Genomic DNA, 21,712 nt, shown 5'->3' on the forward strand with positions numbered 1-21,712 from the left:
AAATATATAGTTATATTTTAATATGACATTAACCAAAAAATACATGTTTCATTTGATGCACCTCAAAATGTTAGCACAAACTCTTTTTCAAATTGTTAAACAATAAATGGGATGACAAGATGTAGCCTTCCAACTGAATACTGAAATCTTTTATTCAACTTTTAACCCTAAATTTGACAAAATAAAAAATATTATCACAAGAAACAACAAATTATTTATTATTGTTAATATATCACAAAGTGTATAAAGAGCAATCAGAGTAGGGATCAGAATATCTTGATTCTAGACCTGGCACTAATACTTATTAATTTTTTCTTATTAAGCAAATTACCTCTTATAGATAATACCTCTTTTCCTCCTCTGTTAAATGTGGCTAAAATATTAACAAAATAATTATCAATTCAAGGTCAGACTGCCTATTATTTTATGGATAAATGTCTGAACTCTGAGCAGTGGTGAGGAAAGAGAAAGTGAAGAAGTGAGAACTATCTGGAAAATGGATTTCTTCATAAGACTTTCTCAAAGAAAACACAAGGGCAAATTATAAGAAGTTGACAAGGATCCATTAAATGCAGACCAAGTGCTAATGAGCAAGTAAAGTCATATTAAGAAAAGAAGGTAGGATGAACCCCTCTTAAAAAAGGTTGGAGACCATTCCCCCTTGAAGGGAACAGGTAAAACACACAGGTAAATGGCAAATAACTGGAAGGATTAGCCATAATAGCCAAGAGATAGCTACAAACCTCATTTCAGACACGTATTTAAGCAGGGAAAGGTAGGAGATAACAATTTTTTAATTGATTTTGAATTCCAGAATTTGTCCAATACGCAAGGCCAACTAGAGAGCTTGAAACAAGGGGAATTTAACTTCATTGCTATTGCCAAGCCTTGGTGAGCTCTAATTCATGGCTAGAATTTGATTATAAAAGTATGTATCTTCATTAAAAGGAATACCTTAGAAGGGATACAGGAATTTGTGTTTATATTATAGATATAACTTACAAACCAAAGAATAGAGATATGGATTAGAATAATGGTAGAAGAGACAGAAGTGTTGGCATGGCAGCAGCACAACAGAGACCACTAGGCCAAAGGGAGGAAATAAATGGATGAGTTCAGGCAGGAGCATTACAATAGTGGCAGAGAGCCATTACAGTGTCTTGTTTTTGTTTAGTCATTTCAGTTGTGCCCAATTCTTCATTATTCCATTCGGGGTTTTCTTGCTAAAGATTTTTGGAGTGATTTGTCATTTCTTTTGCCAATTCATTTTATAGTGGAATAATCTAAGGCAAACAGGGTTAGGTGACTTGCCCAGGATCACACTACTAGTAAGTGTCTCTAACATTTTTTAATTCAAGTCTTCCTGACTCCAGGGCTAGTGCTCTATCTACTGTGCTACCCAACTGCTCCCATCATGGTGTAGGGATGCAGTATGTCAGTTACCTACACAAAAGCTGCAATTCACTACAAAAATTAGAGGAGTTGACAAATTTCTGAAGTGATTCAATGATCATTTCGAAATTCAAAAGGCAGAAAAAGTGAGGAGGGAAACTGCTACTGTAAACATGACCTAAATGACAAATTATAAAAGTAGAAATACAGAGAATTCTGGAAGCAGGTGACCAGTACAACTTACATTTAGTAATATCAAAAGGAAGAGGTGGCATAATCTAGTATAATCTAGATATTGAAAGCTAAAATTTCAGAGTTCAAGTAAAGAACCAATAGGATATCATAAAATTCACTGAGGGAAATTGAACCCAAAAGGTTGGAATAGTCTCAAAATCTAAATTCTTATATTGCAAGAAAAAATGATTTTGATGAGATATGGAAGTACTCTTTAAAAAAGCAATAGGGATACATTGTGAAAACAATAATCAACTGAGATTTCCAAAAGAAATGTGTGGAAGATAAAAACAAGAGCAGAATGACCACAGAAGCATCACAGTGCCATAAGAATGGTCTCAGAGATGGTAATGTTCAGAACAAACTGAGACTGATGATGAATACAAAATAAAATAAAAGGGACTCTGTAAAAGAATGGTTCTGATTGAAGTCTATGAAAAACAGTTACATAAAATCAAAAGATAAGAGAGCTACTCATCTACTTGAGGGCCTCATGAGTAAAACTCATAATTATTCAAAAGAGATCACTTTAATATTCTTTCAACAATAATGAAAAAAATAAGAAAAATTCATATTGTCCAGAGAACAGGTCAACAAACTGTGGCTTTTGGACCAATCCAAATAAGTTTTTGCATGGTACCAGAGCTAAGAATAGCTTTTGTGAAGGATCTATAAAAATATATTGATAAAAATTACAGAATGAGAAGATATCTATGAGTTGTAATCTGCACTGATTGAAGGAGATCACCAAATTAATGAAGTCAGTCTTTCCACCAAAAATGACCTCAGGACTGGAAAGATAGAACAGGAATGGTCAATAGGAAGCTGAAAATCAAAACAAGTAAGATGACATCAAGGGAACACTGACATGTCTTCGATAAATTCAAACCACTGGGTGTGGTTTAATCTTTAAAAACAGATTGTTAGACTAATTTCATTTTCTTTTATGACAGATTGTTAGGCTGGTACAGTAATGAAATAGCTAATGCTTGTGACTGCTGAACCGCTATCAATGACCATTGAAAATCAGAGAAGAATGAGAGGAAACATATGCCTGGAGAGGGGGAGATTCCCTAATGTTCAAAAAAAGTAGAGTGCAAAATTGAAAAATTCTAGAATATATTATGAAAAGGTGATCACTAAGAGATTGCATAAGTACATCAAAACAAGGTAAGGGCTAACTAAGCTTATACCTTCAGCAGTCTTACTACATTAATGTAATGCTGCAGATACACTTAGATTTTATTGCAAGATATTTAACAAATATCCTTGGGGACAAAATAAAGAGAAATGAACTGGACAATGGAAGTTAAATGGATTCAGAACTAACGGAATTGAACAACTAGATGTAAAAGTTGCCATTAATGAATTAAAATATCAACCTGAAGGAAGAAATTTTGGCTTTGACTGTGTACTTTGAATAGCTTTATCAAGTATTCAAATGAAATGTCAGTTATATAACTATTAAATCTATTGCTATCAAAACTAGGAGGCTTACAAATTGGGTAACAAAAACAGGACTCAAAAGATTTTTGAGGAATTTCAAGAATAGGCCAAGTGTAATCAAATTAAGTGAAAAATATGAAGTCCTATATTCACTTCCCCAAAAAGCAACTGCCCAAATTTGACCTTGAGGAAAAATGGCTAGAAAACAGTTCACAAAGAAAATCTCTAGGTTTTTTCATGAATTTCAAATACAACGTTGATCCTGGCACAGAATAAGTTCTTGGTAAAATTGGAATGGAGGCAATGACAGAAAAAAAAAAGTTACTATGAATTGATATTTAGAGGCATATACTCCAAAATGAAAAAGCTATAAACACTATGTTTAGTCAGATGACATTTAAAGTATTTTACTCAGTTCCAAATCCTATATTTTAAAAAGAATAAACTAAAGAAGTTACACAGGAAAAAGACCAAGCAAGTGAAATAATTAGAAATTATGCTACAGGCATAACAGTGGAAGGAAAAAGAGTATTTCACTAGAAAAGAAAACTCAAACTTGATGGCTCTCTTCAAAAGTTTTCAGGTGGAAGGATGAAACATGCTCCAGTTGGCCCTAGTGGATGGAACTAGGAGAAATGCATAAAACTTGAAATAAAAAATTTTTTTTCAAAATCTCCAATATCAGAATTGGAAGAATTTCAGAGTTCAGCTGACACAAACCATACATGAACAGGAATTCCCTCTACAAAATGCTTGTCAAGGAGTCATCTAGTTTGAAGACCTTGTGAGAGTGCCTATTTTGGTTCAGTTCTCCTTATTAAGAAATTTTTCCTCATATTAATGCCAAAACTGTTCTAAGAATACCAATTTTCCTGAAAAGAATAGTTTTTTCCCCCTTACAAATGGAACAAGTTAAAAAGAAATGAAACACATTATTTATGATCATGGTGTTTCTTCTGTTGGTCACAGTATGACACTAATCTCCAGTTTAGGTCACAGCTTATATCTCCCTCTGCTCTTAAATTTAGCCTCATTGTCTAATTTCCTCTAAAGTGTTCCCAGAGAAGCACTGAATTATAGGCTATTCTATAGTCATATTTCCCCTCAATCACTAATTTCTTAAAAATCCTCATTTTTTGTCTTAGTAAAAACTCTAAGAGGTGAGGGCTAGGCAGCTGAGGTTAATGATTTGCCAAGGGTCACACAGCAAGGAGGAGTCTGAGGCCAGAATCGACCCCAGGCCCTCCCAACTCCAGGCCTGGCACTCTATCCACTCTATCCTAGCTGCCCCACAACTATTTCTTAACATTCACACAAAACATTTTGAATTCTATCATAGAATAAGTACTAGAGAGTAACATTGAAGGAAATACCTGTACATCAATATATTTCAGTTTTTTACAGTTATTCAGTCCTTCCAGAGCAGTTAATCCACAATGCCTAAGAGTCAGGAATTGAAGACTTGTACATTCTGACAACGTGGAAAGACTACAACCCGGCAAATCCCGAAATGTTACTGTTGTAACCTAGAAAATTCAATAAAAACAAGTATATGACATTGTTACTCAATTCTACTGAAATTTTTTTTTGCTATATTAGTCTTTAAAATAATTTATTTAAACAATTGGCCAAGAAAAATGTTTTTAAGTCAGCCATATACAAATTTATATATCCCATCTGGTGTTTCTCCTTGCTAAACATTTTTTTCTTCATCTTTCCAAAAGGCGTAATCTTGAGGCCCTCGCCCGCCCTCTGGATATTCATTAAGTCCATATACAGATAAGCCTCTTATTCTGAACACAGTTTTTTGAGGTGGTTTGACCACAACAAGATTGACAGAGCAAGGAAATTACTTAAGCACTTCTATCCTTAATGAAATTCATAGTGGAATCTGTTTTTCTGGCCACTGATGCATTAAATGTGTCCATTTATTTAAGGCACACTAATATTTAATCTAGCAATAACAGCACTAGGTCTGTATCCTAAAGAGTTCAAAGATAGTGGAAAAGGACCTACTTGTACAAAAGTATTTACAGCAGCTCTTTTTATAGTGTCAAAGAACTGGAATTTGAAGGGATGTCCATCAGTTGGGGAGTGGCTACTCAAGTTGTGGTGAATGGTTGCATTGGAATACTACTGGGCCATAAAAAATAATGAATGAGATGACCAAAAACCCTGGAAAGATTTATGTGATCTGCTGCAACGTGATGTGAGCAGAACCAGGAGGGCACTGTACCAAGAAAACAGCAATAATATACGACCACCAATTGGGAATGACTTAACTATTCTCAGCCATGCAAGTATCCAAGGCAACTTCTAGGGACGCATGATGAGAAAGGTTACCACCATAGAAAGAACTGATGGATTCCAACTGGCCACACACCTCCCCTACCTTGTACTTGTGAAGTTGAGTCTTTTTTAATATTTATCCCCATTACCATCATCATCATCATAATGGATATTGGAAGAGTTCTTAAAGGATTATCAATATATATCAGTGGTTCCCAAACTATTTTGGCCTATGGCCCCCTTTCCAGAAAAAATATTACTTAGCTCCCTGGAAATTAATTTTTAAAATTTTAATAGCAACTAGGAAAGATAAATGCACCTGTGGCCATCACCGCCTCTCTGGATCTCTGCAGCACCCACCAGGGGGCGGTGGCGCCCACTTTGGGAATCACTGGTATAGATAGAAAGATGACAGATGATCGATGGACAGACAGACAGATAGACATTGATTGATAGACAGATAGCTAGCTAGCTAGCTAGCTAGAGTTCAATTTATTCCTTACAACAACCCTCTAAAGTAAAAGCTGTAGCTATTTTATTTCACAAATGAAAAAATATAGAAAAGGAGTTCAGTACCTTGCTTGCCCAGGGTCATATAGCTGGCATCTTAGGTGAGAATAAATCTAATATTCCTGAGGACAGCTAGAGGCTTGGTAGAAAGAGAGCCAGGTCTAGAGACAGGAGATCACGGGTTCAAATCTAACCTCAGATACTTCCTAGTTGTTGCCTCTGGAAAAGTCACTTACACCCATTGCCTAGCCTTTACTACTCTTCTGCCTTGGAACCAATACTGAGTATTAATTCTAAGACAGAAGATAAGGCTTTGGTTTTACTTTTAATAAGTCTAATATTCCTGCCTGAGGAGCTCTGAGCTCCACTTACTGGGCTACCTAGTGTTGTCCAGTGAATCCCAGTGTGCATCTGGTAAGATATTTTTTTTGTAGTCCAGTATTTAATTTATCCCTCCTATCTTGATGTTGCCTACACATAAAAAATGCCAATTATTCTTATATTTAAAACTGTAGTAAAACTAGGAAGCAGTGAGGTGGTTTTCATGGATAGAATACTGGACCTGGAGTCAGTTCAAATCCAGTCTCAAACACTTACTAGCTGAATGACCCTGAACAAGTCACTTCAGCCTTTTTTCCTTTAATTCATTAAACAAGGAAATGGCAAATACTCCAGTATCTTTGCTGAAAAAAACCCCATGAAGAATATGGTCCAGACTCAACTTACAAACACGTATATTTATGTTCCCATAGTTATTGATAATTCACCCCTTTTGAAACTCTCACTTTTTTATTGTTTCCTACAATAGGTCAAAATAACATAAATATCTGTTTGCAAATAATAGACCTTCAAATGAATACCATATTAAAATAGAGAAAAAAGATAGGAATTTCCTATTGGTCCCATGACAATTTTCATGGGGTTTACTTTTTTTTTTCATGGGGTTTATTTTACTTTTTCTTGATCTTGGCATATAAACAAGTTCTTTTGTTCACAGCCATTCCAGATCAGATATTAACAAATATTAGGGAAATACTGGACAGTTTCACAATATAATAGAACTGTGTCACAATACTGATATCATATAATAAAGATATTATTACCATTACAGATTTTTCTGATTTGTAGTATACTTCCATTATCTTACTTATGGACTGTGATTTTACTGACTGATGCATAATTAAATGTGCATTATTATATTGCATCTGGGTTCTTTCCTGGGATTTTTCTATATTCTAGATTTTTTTTTGTCTTTTTCTTGTTTAATCTTAACTTCATTCTTTCATAACTGTTTCAGATTGTGGCAGGTCTTTATAAACATCAGGCAAAAATAACATAGGAGAAATATGTAAAATGTTTTTGTTGAATTGATATAATTTTGTATTTGCAGATAAGTGTGCCCTCAAGGCCCACTAGTTACTGGAGTTTCAGACCTTCAAAAAACACAATTTGGAGACTACCTAAGAACAATATAAAATGCTTAGGCCTCTGAATGGCATTAAGGAGGCCATTAGGAATGGTTTCCTGTGAACTTTGTTGAAACTCTTTGGTGCAAGTTTGCTAGGAGGTGTTTGAAGCTCCCTAGTCTCCAGAGAACTTTCTAAAATGGGAGTATAGCCTAACTGGAAATCCATCCAATCTGCTTAGCTGTAGAACTCCCCAAGGGGCTGAGCCTGCATCCAACCTCTCCTGATGAGCCGCATGCTCTGATACCTTGCTAAAGGCAATACATAAATACCAGTCCCTGGCTGGCCATTATGGTGTCCACATGATGGGATGATTATGTCAAAGACTGGCAACTGAGTCGAGAAGATGTGTCCTCAAGAAGATATTTAGATTGAAAGAAAATCTCCCTCCTTTGTTAGCAACTTTTTAGTTTGCCAACACCTCCCTTGGACTTCTGGCAAAAGGAGGAGAGTATTTCCTTCTCTAAGCTCTCACCACCCTTCAAACTAGTAACTTCTAAGGAAAGCTCAAACCTTGTTGTGTCAGGGGATGAAGACAAGATTAATCTCCGAGTTACAAATATAGCTCGTATCAAAAGCAAAGGAGAAATATCTTTCTCACAGTTCCTGAAATCTTGTCATAATTTATAGGAGCATATAAAAGGATGATTGATTATTGCTTCACATTTTAAAGCATTTATTAAAACACATTTATAAGGTTTTACATTTTGAACATTTCTTGCCTGGTAGAAGAGAAAGTTGTCCTATACACTGTTATCTACTATTCTGGACAGTGAGGACCTGTCTAGAACACACTCCATTAATTCATTTTAGGAACAGTCATATCAAAGTTTTATTTGGGAAATTTCCCCAGAATTCCAAGGTTGGGGCATAATGAACCAGAGAGTGAATTTATATTATCTTCTCTCTTTTAGGAATCAGGCTTTCTCCAAACTGGAACTCAACTCTATATGAGTCCTGAGTATGGGATTTACTCCGTGTGTTGGAAAGGGTTTCCCCTGGGCCACAGGTGCTCTCCCTATATAAAAAAAGAAAATCTTCATTCATACAACAAATGATTAAAGGAAACTAATTTTAGTATAATGATCACAGAAAATATATAGAAATGAATATCCAAAAATCTTTAATTAAAATATTTTTATGCTATGAGATGTTATAAGAAATGAGGATAAAAATTATTTAGAAACAAAGACTTAAAAATTATTAAGAGAATTGAATTTATATCTATCTATATGTATGTATATATCTTTAACTGTATATATAATGGCAATATTATGTTAAATTGACTTTATAGGTACTATGTCTTATTTATCCTGGAAAGTGTTTTCCCTCACCTAGATAGTATGGTAATCATAATTTTCTATAGTGTTCTGGACAATAATGTTTAGTATTAGATATGCCTCATGAAGTATTCTCATATTTGCCTGTTTATTTATATAGAAGTTGAGTCATTATAAGATTCACACACTATCCTCTGGACTTCTTATAACATAGTCAAATTTATCTTAACTTTTTTATGTTACCTATTCAATAATGATATGTGTAAATTATAATATTGATTTGGACATGTAGTTTTTCCATCAAAAATTTGATGATCAACATCGAAAAGGTCTAAGCTAGACTCACTATCCATTTTCATTAGCTATATGAGGTAGATAGGTAGGCAGATAGATAGATAGATAGATAGATAGATAGATAGATAGATAGATACAGAGAAAGAGAAATAAAGATATATAATTATATATATATATTTATATACACGTGTATACACTGATAGATTAGTTCAAACTCTTCAACTGTACATCCAAATAATGGACAGAAAAGGATTCTTTATGGATGTTTTTTCTTAAGTGAATTGTTAGGCCATGCTGTTTTGAGTAGTTCTGAATCTCATTTAAGAAGTGTTTCACTATTTATAAAGAAAATCTCTTCTATTTGGACTCCGCAGTAGGTATTCTCTAAAACAATGGTTAATATCTTTGGTGAGCATTTATCTCCCTTTTATGACTTGGTTCATTTTTATGGTTCATTTTCTTATTTAAAATCCGAGAATTACTAAAGTTAGATGTTGCTTAAGTTTTGAAACAATCTTGCATGACATTATCATATAAGAAATTTGTTGAAGGACGCTGAGGGTGCATTTTGCTCTCCTGAACAAAAAAATTAAATTGAAAAAGGGAGCAGGCTGGAAACCGTGGAAAGCTGTAAAGTACTGTCGATGACTTGAGCTTCTTCTTGAAACAAACAAAAATAAGTGTATATCCTTCCCCCTCCCCGTTCTTCCACTGAGGCTATATGTATCACAGTGTCTCTGACACTTTAAAAGAGTAAGCAGATCAATCAAAGGACAACAATGAACCAGTGTGAATAGATTATTGCATGGCATGTGATGGTACATTCAGCAAGTGGCAGGAAAAATATTTTAATAGAAACAAGTAGAGCTTCTGCTCAATTCTTATTTGTTTCTTTTTCTAAGGACAATGATCCTACTTCAGAGAGCTCAGTATTGTGATGAGGCAGCCAAAAACTGCTGATGAGATCTTGGGCTGCATTAATAGGGACAAGCTATGAGGAATGCCCTGGAAACACCTGGCATTTTGTATTTAGCTTTGGGCTCTACATTCTAAGGAGGATATGGATAATATGGAGAACAACTATAATGGTGAAGGGCCTTGAGTTAATACCATATAAAAATAATGATAAAAATAATAGTTAATAATTACAAAGCCTTCTGTAAGGTTCTTAAAGCACTTATTATTATTATCATCTCATATGATCCTCAAAACAACCCTGTTTTATTTATAGGAATTTTATTATTCCTGTTTTACAAATGAAGAAGCTGAGGTGGAGAGGTTAAGAGACTTGCCCAAGTTAATAAAGCTAGTAAGTATTTGAGGTGGTTTTCAAATTTGGGGTTTCCTAAGTTCATCATTCTATCTTATATGTCACCTAGCTGCCATATAAGTATCAGTCAGGATATTTCTATAACTATAAAGGGTGATGGAAGAAATTTCTAGATTTGTGCTAGCATCATTTGAGCAAAGGAAATTGTATTTTAATATATGTAATTTTTCACTAAGATTGATATAAGGTCACAGATATGTTTCTCTTTGACTCTGTGAATATTTATTTTTAATAGACTATTAAATCTTTTATTAGGATCCTGGAGTAGAAAGGCCTCAGTTCCTGTACATTAGGGAGAATCACTATGTATTCTTGTGTTTGGGGAATGGGTCAGAGATTTTATTCAGTCTACTGCTGGGAGAGCTCAGTAACCTTGAAACCACTTTAGGTAAGGACTTAAAAGAGTCTAAACTCTCTCAATAGCATTGTGCTGAGGCTAAATATGCCTAGAAAGATTTTTTTTTAATGTAACCCCTTTTAACATGGGAGTAAAGTTTATTTTAAACAGTAGATAACAAAAGAAATCCCACCTCTAAGTATGAAATATTATCTACTACTAAATGAAAAGTTACATTCTGACTGCTTTAAGTATAAAAATGAAACATCACCATGAAAAAATAAGTATTACCTGTTGTAAGGTAGTCCACAGGCCACCTTGAAGGATTGCAACTGAATTCAGAGGAGGCAGCTTGCTGACTGAGGACTTCCTAGGTCTGTTTCTTGTAACTACCTTCTTATTTTGGTTTTCCCTAAAGATTTCAAGCCATGGTTGACAGGCCTTTATCCAAGCCAGTCTCTTTTCTTCAACTAAAGCCAAAACTGCTTCCTTACTTAGAGAATTAGTACTCAAGCCTTTATTTTTTGTTCTACGTCCACCAGACTCCCTCTCCCTCGGCGTTTCACCCCCAAGCATTTCGTTCAAAACAGACTGAGCAGTTGTGGTTTCTTCAGATGTCGATGAGAGCCTATCAGAGTCATCTGAGCATTCATCTGGTGTTGGTACACAGCTAACAATGTTTTGCTTGCATATGTTACCTTCTACTTTTAGAACTATATCAGCGGTGTTAAGAATTATAGTTTTGCCATCTGTCAGAATATTTATTTCCTCATTTCCACCATTTTCTAGAGCTTGTGGTTCACTTTCTTTGTCTGGTGCCATCAGGCTGGCAATGCTAATGATGTTTTCATTACTTTCTTTTACAAGTGAAAGCACATGATTCAGTGAAGCTTTGAAGTTACTTTTCTCCTCTTCCTGATTTTCTCCATTCTTTTCTCTTTCTTCTTTTATTATTTCAGAGTCTTCTTCCTGGTCCTGTTTGTTTCTGTTCTGTTCTGGATCATTTCTCACCCCCTCATCCTCCCTGATTTCTTGGCATTCATTTCCTTTATCTTCATTGACTAAACTCCCTTTTTCTCTTTGCTTCTCTAATTCTAGGTGGTTTGTCGTATTTTCATTAAATATATTTCTTGGTGATTTATTGGAATCTTTGGCTAAATTGTCATTTAGTCTTTTTTCCTTTTGGAATTCATCCAGCTCCTGACATTTGACTAGATTGTCATTCTGATCTTTTTTCAATTCTGTCATTATTGGTTGTCTTGATATGTTTTCCTTGTGTGATTCTTGCTTTAATTTTTGTATAGTTTTCTGTTCAGCTATATCTTTTTCTTTCTTTCTTTCTTCTTCTTCTTCTTCATCTTCTAATATAAATTTGACTGTATCTTTGTTTTCAATGAATTCTTCTTTCAGTAATGGTTTCATGACTATATCTTCTTTCCTTGTAAAATTTTTCACTGAAATCTCTTTGGGAATAGCTCCTCTTTTTTTATTTCCTTTTTTCACCATCAAATCTCTTCTTTTTTTGTTTTCTTTTTTCATGACCAATTCTCTGGGTGGCTCTTCTCTTTTTCTCACTTCAACTACTGCCATTTCTTGCTCTTTTTTCCATTTTAACATGTTCTTCTTTTTTTCATATTCCTCCTGCCTTTTCTCATGTTCTTTCTGTCTTTGACAATTTATTTCATCTTGTCTTTTCTGTCTCTCATCTGCTTTTTTCTTTCTTTCTTCATCCTTTTGTCGGAATTTACACACCATTTCTTTCCACTCTTGGTTTTGTTTTTCTAGCATCTCTTTCTTCCTCTTATTGCACTCTACCCGTTCTTTTATAGTTGATCCATACTTTTGATAAGCTACAAATGTTCTATACCTAGCTTGGATTTTGGTGGCTGCATTATGCTGCAGATCTGACAAACGTTGGCTTTCTTTGGTCTTTAAGTCTTCCAAACCTCTTCTTTCCACATCCATTTTTAGTTGTAGTTGTCTGATAAATTCCTAAATTAAAAGAGGAAATAGTTAAATATTAATAAGATGATTAAGATAATATAACAAACTGACAAATACTGAATCTAGTTAATACTAATAAAATATAATCACATAAAGAATGGAATATACTTAGCTTGTGAAAATATTAATTTTATTATATGTTTCAAAACACTTATAACCAAATCTCCTACTCTCCTGGATCAATGAGGATGAAGGGAATTTTATGCCATGACTAATGGTTGAAGATATTCAGAAGTAGAATTCAAATGTAACGGTAGAATTCAGATGTAAAGGTTCTACAGTAGTTGGAAGCAATACATTTGCTTCCATAATATTTGAGAAAAAGTTTCTTGATAAGTTATGTCAATAAAGTGCTAGATAGCACAGTGGATAGAGCATCAGGCCTGAAGTTGGGAGGACCTGGGTTCAAATCTGGCCTCAGGCACTTCCTAGCTGTGAGATTCTGGTCAAGACACTTAATCTCATTTGTCTACTTCTGTGTTAGAACTTATTCTAAGACAGAAAGTAAGAATTAAAAAATAATAATTGGAACAAATTTGCCAAAGTGGTTGATTATGAAAAATCATTATTTTAATGATTTCATACTGAAAGCTCCTAGGACTCCAATAAAAATTTTTCATTTTATAAATAAAGGTCTTTTTTAGTGATAAAGAAGCAGTAGCAGAAACATGATATCCAGAATCACAGTCTAGAATCCTGCTACTTTCAGGGAAATACAGGGTATTCCATAAGTATGCATAAGAGAACCCCTGAATGTTGTCAACATATGAAAGCAGTAGAGGAGTTGTTATCTCCCCTATTTCACCATCACAAATACTCTGAGAGTAAAGAAAATGTATCAGAACAGCTTATTCTGCTATAGTTTCAGATGAAGAACCTGAACTTAAAGAGAATACACAAAAGTCAACTGGTATCCCTCTAAGTTTACTGAGTCAGGAATTTCCAGCCATCTGTGCAGCACCCCATTAGGGGTCTCCTTTAATGTGTCAGGATGCTTAGACATAATCTCTCAAAATACTGCTCACCAAAACAATATTCTATACCTTTGGGGATATAATTATTTTTTCTTAAATACTAAAAATTCTCTTAAAAATGAGAGGGTAAGAGTATTTCCAAATAGAATTGTATTAAATTATAGGTCAACTGAATTCAAGAAACAACACAATCTTAATTCATATTCTCTGTTGCTTAGGATGAACTATTCACAATATTAACATTCATCATCACAAAATGAAATCAGAAACAAAAATATACTACGAAAATGTTTGTTTGGAATGTCATTTTATTTAATGTTGACATTCAATAAGTTCTCAGGACTGTGATTTTTATAATCTTTAAAATCTAAATCAAAGAAAGTAGCCTAATATAATAACAAAATAAAGGTGTCAATTATAAAAACTTAATTAAAATTAAGGTTAATTATTTCACTAATAAAAACAGCAAATAGCTACCTCATGTTCTTTTAAATTCTCTTCCCACAATTTCTGTTGTTGCTTCATTTCAATATTTATCTTTTCTTCTTCTTTCTAAATAAATAAATCTAAATTAGTATTATGTAAGAATCACAATCACAAAAATATAAATCATCATGTGTTGATGCATACCCCAGACCTCGCCCTAACTACCAACCAGTGCCTTCTTCTAGTCCCATGGAAACCATCCTGCCTGTCATTTCTTATAGTACAATAGTATTATTGTACAACTTGTTCATTCCCCAATTTGAGATATCCTCTCAGTTTCCATTCTTTACCACCACAGAAAGAATTAGTATGAATATTTTTTTTATCTCTTTGTGATGTAGTTCTACTGTTGGGTCAAAGGGTATGCACAGTTGTAAAGCCCATTGAGCATAATTCCAAATTGCTCTCCAGAATGTTTGGATTAGTTCACAACTCCACTGTCAGTGCTTTACTGTACTAAATTTCCTATATCCCCCCTGACATTTACTATTTTCCTTTTCTGTCTTATTAGTCAATCTGACAGAGGTGAGATGGTACCTCAGAGTTGTTTTAATTTACATTTCTTTAATCAATGGTGATTTAGAGCATTTTTTTCAAATGACTATAGCTTTGATTTTTTTCTTCTGCAAACTGCCCCAAACCATTATCTATTGGGGAATCACTCATATTCTTATAAATTCAACTCAGTTCTTTACATATTTGAGAAATGAGATCTATGTTAGAGAAACTTGCTATAAATTATTTTCCTAGTTTCTGGCTTCATTTCTAATCTTCACTGCATTGGTTTTGTTTGTGCAAAAGCTTTTATTTGATGTAATCAAAATTGCACATTTTATATCCTATAATGTTCTCTATTGTTTGAACATAAATCTTTCTGTTATCCGTAGATCTGACCGATAAAATTTTCCATGACCTTCCAATTTACTTATCACTCTCTCTATATCTAAATCATTTACACATTTTGACCTTATATAGGTATATGACATGAGATGTTATTTGCAATATATCTACCCATTCTTGGTCTTCTGCCACAGAAATGTCATTGTTTTCTGTGCAATTTACTACAGACATATACTCTCCCTTGCCCAGTCTTTTAGAAACGTGCATTAGTCCTATATTCGATACGCACACATCATTTTCGGTCAAGTCAGTTATTTTTGATATGGAAGCCTCGGTTCATTAGTTTCTGCCAAACTGCTTTCCAGTTTTACCAGCAATTTGTCAGATTTTTTTTGTCAATTCTTGTCCCAAAAGCTTGGATTTGGGGTTTATCAAATACTAGATTATCATGGTCATTTAGTACTGTTTATTGTGTACCTAATCCATTTCCACTGATCCATCACTGTTTCTTAGTTAGTACTAGACTATTTTAATGATTACCAAATTCCTAATACAGTTTGAAATCTTATACTGCTAAGGTTACCCTCCTTCACATTTTTTTTTCATTGATTGCCTTGATACCTTTGGATCTTTCCATTGAATCATTACTTTTTTCTAGTTCTACAGAATAATGGGAGGTAAATTGATTAGTATGCCACTGAAAAAATAAAGTAACTTAGGTAGAATTCTCATTTTCATTATATTGGCTTAGCCTGCCCATAAGCAATTAATAAGTTTCTAATTGTTTAGATCTGACTTTGTATGAAAATTGTTTTGTAATTGTGTTCAGAATTCTTGGATTTTTCTGGACAACTAGACTTCCAAGAATTTTATATTAACTACAGCTATTTTAAATGGGATTTATCTTGCTATCTCTTGCTGTTAGACTTTGTTGGAAATGCTAATGATTTATTTGGGTTTATTTTATATCCTACAACTTTGCTTAAATTAATTATTTCAACTACATTTTCAGTTGATTTTCTATTAGTTTCTAATTATAGCATCATATTATTTGCAAAGAGCAACAGTTTTGTTTCTTTATTGCCTATTCTAATTCCTTCAATATCTTTTCCTTCTATTACTGTTAGAGCATTTATAGTACAATACTAAATATCAGTGGTAAATTTAATAGGCATCCTTGCTTCATCCATGATCTCATTAGAGGGCTTCCAGTTCATTCTCATGAATAATGCTTGCTTTTGGTTTTAGAGAGGTACTACTTATCATTTTAAGAAAGAATCTATTTATTCCTATGCTTTCTGGTATTTTTAATAGTAATGCATGTTATATTTTTCAAGTGTTTTCTGCATCTATTGATATATTCATGATTGTTGTTGTTTTTATTATAAATATGGCTAATTATGCTTAGAGTTTTCTTAAATTGAACCAGTCCTTATTCCTGATATAAATCCTACTTGGTCAAATGTGATTTGTTGTTATAATTTTCTTGCTGTATTAATTTTTTTGCATAAATATTCTTTTGGAAAATTGGCCTATGGTTTTTTCTCTCCCTGGTTTAGGTATTAAAATTATATTTGCATCATAAAAGAATTTGGTAGGATTTATTCTTTATCTATTTTTTTCAAATACTTTGTATAATATTAGGATTAATTATTCCTTAAATGTTTGATAGAATTCACTTGTAAATCCATCTGGTCCTAGATATTTTTACCTTCGAGAATTTTACCTGTTTTCTCTCCTCTCCCAATTTGAAAAGTCCATAACCTTTTACGCAATTAGAAATTAAATACAACCTAATATTGTATTGTTTTCTTTTAATTCTCTGGCCTTATTTGATTGTCTTGAATGTATAAAAGCCTGTCTCTCCCTATATTTGTGGTCTAGCCCTAAAATGAGGAAGGGGTCTAGTCTTGATTTGATGGGCAACTGGCATGCACCATATAATAAATAAATATGCTCAGAAGATCAAGACTTTTGTTTCCTCAGTGTTTTCATCTTTTACTTATTACAAGCTCAGTGTCCTTTAAAGTCTCTTCCAGTTCTAAAACCATGACTCTATGAATATTGATACCCACTATATAAACAAGATCAAAGATATAACAGTTATGGTAAATTAGTGAGTGTTTTGAGTGAGGTTTTCAAAAGGCATGTAGTATCTGTGCACACACACAAAGAACTTCAAGAAGAGTTTATCATATATGTATTGTTAAATTGAGTAAGGATTAAAAAAAAGTAAATTTGTATTCAATCTCTATGAGCACTAGGAATACCCCTAAAATTTTTATTAATTTTAACATTTTTATTAACATTTGCAAAGAATTGTAACTTTGTATGGGCCAACATACAGTGTTAGTGCAGGTCTGAGATGGGATGAGAGACCTGAATGGCTTTGGAATCAGGAGGGCAGCACGAGGCACAGATGGTGCAGCATGGCGAAGTTTATTTCATCATAGCTAGTATTTTATAGGGCAATGTTCCATAAGCTAAAGGATTAAGTAATCTTTTTACATAGAAAATGGTTTGTAATGATTTACAATCTTAGTACCATGACTTAGTTTACCTCACTGACAGAGTTTTCTATAGGATAACAATTCACAGGTAAATATGTAACCATCTAGTCCAGATTCTCAGGGAAATATTTGCTTCAGTGAGTTTGTCTGGAACAGCCAGTTATTTACCAAATACAGCAGGGAGGGGTTAGTGACCTCGGGTGAGATCATGGGACTACATGACTGATTCTAGCTAGGCTATGGCTTTGATTTTACTGGGGTCCACTCTCCCTACTGGGCGCTACATAATGTAAAGGCTATGAGGGAATGGAATGAAAAAAAATTGATGAATACTGAGATCTGAAATAAAACATCACTGTGGTCTCCCCTTTATAATTTATATCTCATACCCATCTAGAGACTCCCAATAGCTATCTGCCCACTCAACTAGTCCTTAATTTTTTCATATACGTGATAGAATTACATGTAGGACAAAAGAGGAGATGATTGGAAGATAATTTTAAATGACTGGTAATTATTGGCTATTTTCTTACTGATTACTGTTTATCACTGACTTCTAATGACTATTTATAGATTGTCTATCACGGATTATTGTCATCCTTCATTTCAATGACACCACAATTGATGTCTTGACTTGTATGTAATTTGGATTTATGGGAAACAGAGTTGTACAAAGTCTTCAGTCTCATTTTCTCGCCCAGAGTCATCAAAGTCCATTGGCAAGACAAAAGTCAGGACAACTGGCAAAGGCCCAGGATTAAGTGGAAGGATGACCTTGGCATCTTTGATGTCTGACCAAGCTATAAGAATTCTACCTCTTTCCCTTCTTCAAGGCTGCCTCTGCCCATTCCCTTGAGAGAAATCTTCACATACTTGGGCTAGACATCCCCCTAACTCACTGACGTATTTAAAATCTATCAGTTAACTTCAATCTGGCTTAGCCCATCTGCCAAAACAGTTTTACTGGGGTGTAGCCACTGTGCCTGCTGTAGCTTTTTGAAGCCACAGATGAAAATGGAGGGACAGGCAGAAACCAATGGTGAAAGAGCAGACCTAAAAATGGTTTGGCAAGCCCTCACTCCAGAGATGTTAGTTAGAGGTAAGAATTGTTCTCTGTGTACCTAACAATATTTCTCACTTCTTTGGTTCATTAAAATTCATTAAAATCTTTCAGTCGCTAGTATTACAAATCACAGAGAGTGAGTTTTCTTTTGACAAGAAATATTCATAATGAAAAAAGGGACTTAAAAAAGACATCAATAACTATTAATCCATTTGCTTCTTTCCCAACTCTACAAATTCTTGAGAAAGTCAGTGTTTATAAATACCAAGGGTGTAGTTGGTGAAAATTTGAAAAGGAAATAAGCAAGAAGGCTAATAAATTCTATAGAAGATTTCAACTTTACCTTTATAAAATTGACTGAAAGGTACAAAGAATGCAAGATCACATTATATTATACTATTTGTTTATTAACAAAAAAAATGGCATTTGATTCAGGAAAATAAAATGAAGCCTTTTAGGCTCTTCTCCCACAAGGTATCTCCTATGTCAAATTGATATAGGCTTTTAATAGATGTCAAAACTTAAATAAATTTATTCAGTAATCTTCTGATTAATAATACCAAGCAAGGAATAAAGAGTGAATACAAGCTTTTCAAAGGTATTTGCCTCTGTCTAGGCAGATTCCAAGTGGAAGAGTGGAATTTGGGGCAAACAAGTAATAGATTCTGCAGTATTAAAGGTAGTAGTCTATAATATAAATACACAAAAAAGCATCACAATTTATCTAAACAAATAACAATTCATGAGAAGGAACAAAAGGCCAAGAGAAAAAAGAGGTCTAGAATGGCAAGATCCCAAGCAGACAAGAGAAAGAGGAGGTGGTAAAAGACTTTAAAGAACTTTGATTTTATGTAAATAAAAACAGCTTTCCCAAACAAAGTGGGGGAACAGAAGCAGAATAAAAGATGCATTTGGGGGAAAAATTCTTTGAATCCCATACCTAAGTCTTATCTGACAAATCCATCTCTAATAACTTACCTCAAAACTAAAAGATTATGACTCATTTCATGATAGGTAAATGGTCAGAAATAGGAATAATTTTCAAAAACAGAAAATGAGAACTATCAGTAACCATGTATAAGGTATTCAAAACTGAAAAAGGAAAATTAAAATAGTTTTGATTATTACTTCACAACCACTGAGATAATCAACAAAGATGGTAAAAAGATAGAAAAAATAATGTTGAAGAGGCTATGGGAAGATGGGCAAACTCAATGCTAGCTTTATTTCATACTCAAGCAGAGTTTTCTATCTCTTTACCAGCAGTGTCCTCACCCTGCAGATGCTTGTGACCTTAAGTCTGTCTTCTGATTGCTGATTCCCTAGTTCTGAATAACATTTTAAGAGGTGATCAAGCCATCACTTCACTCTTGTTCCAGTCCTCATTTTCTTTATTTCTTTCCCCTCTTTGCTAACAGCCTCACCCTCACATAGGTGCCCCTTTTCCAGTTCCTTTTATAGCTAGTTCTCTTTTATCTCTCTTCCCCCTCTAGAATGTTAGCTTTTTAAAGGATAAAGGTTATCTTTTTTTTGTTTGTATACAGGTGTCCTTACCACTTAGCACAGCACCTGACATATGATAGGTACTTAATAAATTTTTTATCTATCTAGCTATCAATCAATCGATTTCTCTATCCATAGACATATTTAGGAGACATATAGACATATAAGGGCGGCTAGATGATGGCCTCAGACACTTAATAGCTGTGTGATGTGTTAGTTAAAATCACTTGGGGTTCTATTTGGAAATATTGAGACTCAAGATATGTAGTGTTTGACAAACTTCCTGTGGACATGTGGGGAACTTTGAGACTACATTCCCCGTGATCCAATGGGTTTCCAGTTAAACGTGAGACAACAGGAACCAAGGTATAGCGCAGTTTAAATTCGGAGGGCGGGCTGGAGACGGCCTCTTTTTACTACCTGAGTGGGCTCCCTGGTGTGCAAGAGGAGGAAAATGGGTGGAGATACAGACAGGTGGCATTTTTAAGTATAGTCAGGCGCGGTCACATATATATATATATATATATATATATATAACCAACATGGCCATGGCAAATAAAATATTAATTTCTCTAGTAATATCAGCCTTTATCATTTCTAATCGTTACAGTGACCTTGGTCAAATAATTTACTCTGTTGAGTGCCTGAATCTAAGGGAAGAGAAATTCTCTAAATAGTGATAGAGACTAAAGTCTAATGATTCTGAGACATCAAAGGAATAAGCAATGAAAAAAGGCCAGTAAAATGGATGATTAAATCATTGGGAACCTCTAAGATAGGCATTTCAGTACAGAGGCATGAAAAAAAGCCAGTCTGCAAGAGGATGAAAAAAATGGGTGTCAACTGAAAGAAAAAGAAACGGACATCTTTTTAAGGAAATTTGACCATGATAATGCAAAGACAGTTAAAATAATATCTGAATGGTGGTAAGGGTTTAGGAAGGAGGAAAGAATTTCATAGGCTAGAAAGACTTGAGCATGTCTATAAGCTAAAGGAAATGGGTTTTATTTAATTTCTGCAAAAACAATGATACCACCACCACCACCACAAAATAAATTATTGGAAAACTAGAGAAAAAATTTATTTTCAGGGTATTTCCCGATTTGGGAATTAATTTTAGGATGTGTCTTTAACAGAAAGAATTTCATTTCATTCAAAAATTTAATTATCATAAAGATACAACTGCAAAGTTCAGTACCAAATATATTTCTTGGTGACCTTTTAGCTCCACAGATCCAAATGAAATATTCCATCTTAATAGGATACAAACAAGGTTGTGTGCTTGATTATTTGTATAATTGCTCCCAACATCACCAATGAAGAAAAAGTGGAAAGATTATATCTGTTATAATAAATCCACTGTATTGTGGAAACAGCCTATATTTTAACTGGTTTTTTTTTATGTTGGTGATGGCAAACCATTGACACACATAGCCATTTTCGATGACACGCAGCCACGTACAGCTGCATACAGAGAGGTATGGGGCTACATGCTGAGGATAAAACATTTGCTGTTCTATAATGTAGACACTCTGTGCACTATAGATGACAATTCTACCCATATATACCTACTTTGGTTTATTAAATAGTTATATATTACAATTATGCATTTTTGTTATTTAAACTATAAATATCATGAAATTATGTTTTTTTTTCCTCAAAGTGATACACCACCTGTGTTATGCTTGGTTTTTTGGTGAATTTTGAAACACCAAGCTCAAAAGGTTGCCCAGCACTGATTTAGGATATACATG

The 21,712-nt window shown here is 33.9% G+C and overlaps 1 protein-coding gene across 1 annotated transcript in view; it reads right to left on the minus strand.

Annotated features, from left to right (window-relative positions):
- LRRIQ1 (leucine rich repeats and IQ motif containing 1) overlaps positions 1–21,712 on the minus strand; it is a 239,679-nt gene that overhangs the window by 197,130 nt on the left and 20,837 nt on the right. The window contains exons 7-10 of the mRNA XM_044679173.1: positions 14,034–14,108; positions 12,121–12,570; positions 10,870–12,075; positions 4,446–4,598 (exon numbers count right to left, since the gene is read on the minus strand). Of these exons, the coding sequence (XP_044535108.1) occupies positions 4,446–4,598; positions 10,870–12,075; positions 12,121–12,570; positions 14,034–14,108 (1,884 nt within the window). The remainder of the gene's footprint in view (positions 1–4,445; positions 4,599–10,869; positions 12,076–12,120; positions 12,571–14,033; positions 14,109–21,712) is intronic.

Source organism: Gracilinanus agilis, chromosome 5 (genome assembly GCF_016433145.1).
Source record: "Gracilinanus agilis isolate LMUSP501 chromosome 5, AgileGrace, whole genome shotgun sequence".
Lineage (NCBI taxonomy): Eukaryota > Metazoa > Chordata > Mammalia > Didelphimorphia > Didelphidae > Gracilinanus > Gracilinanus agilis.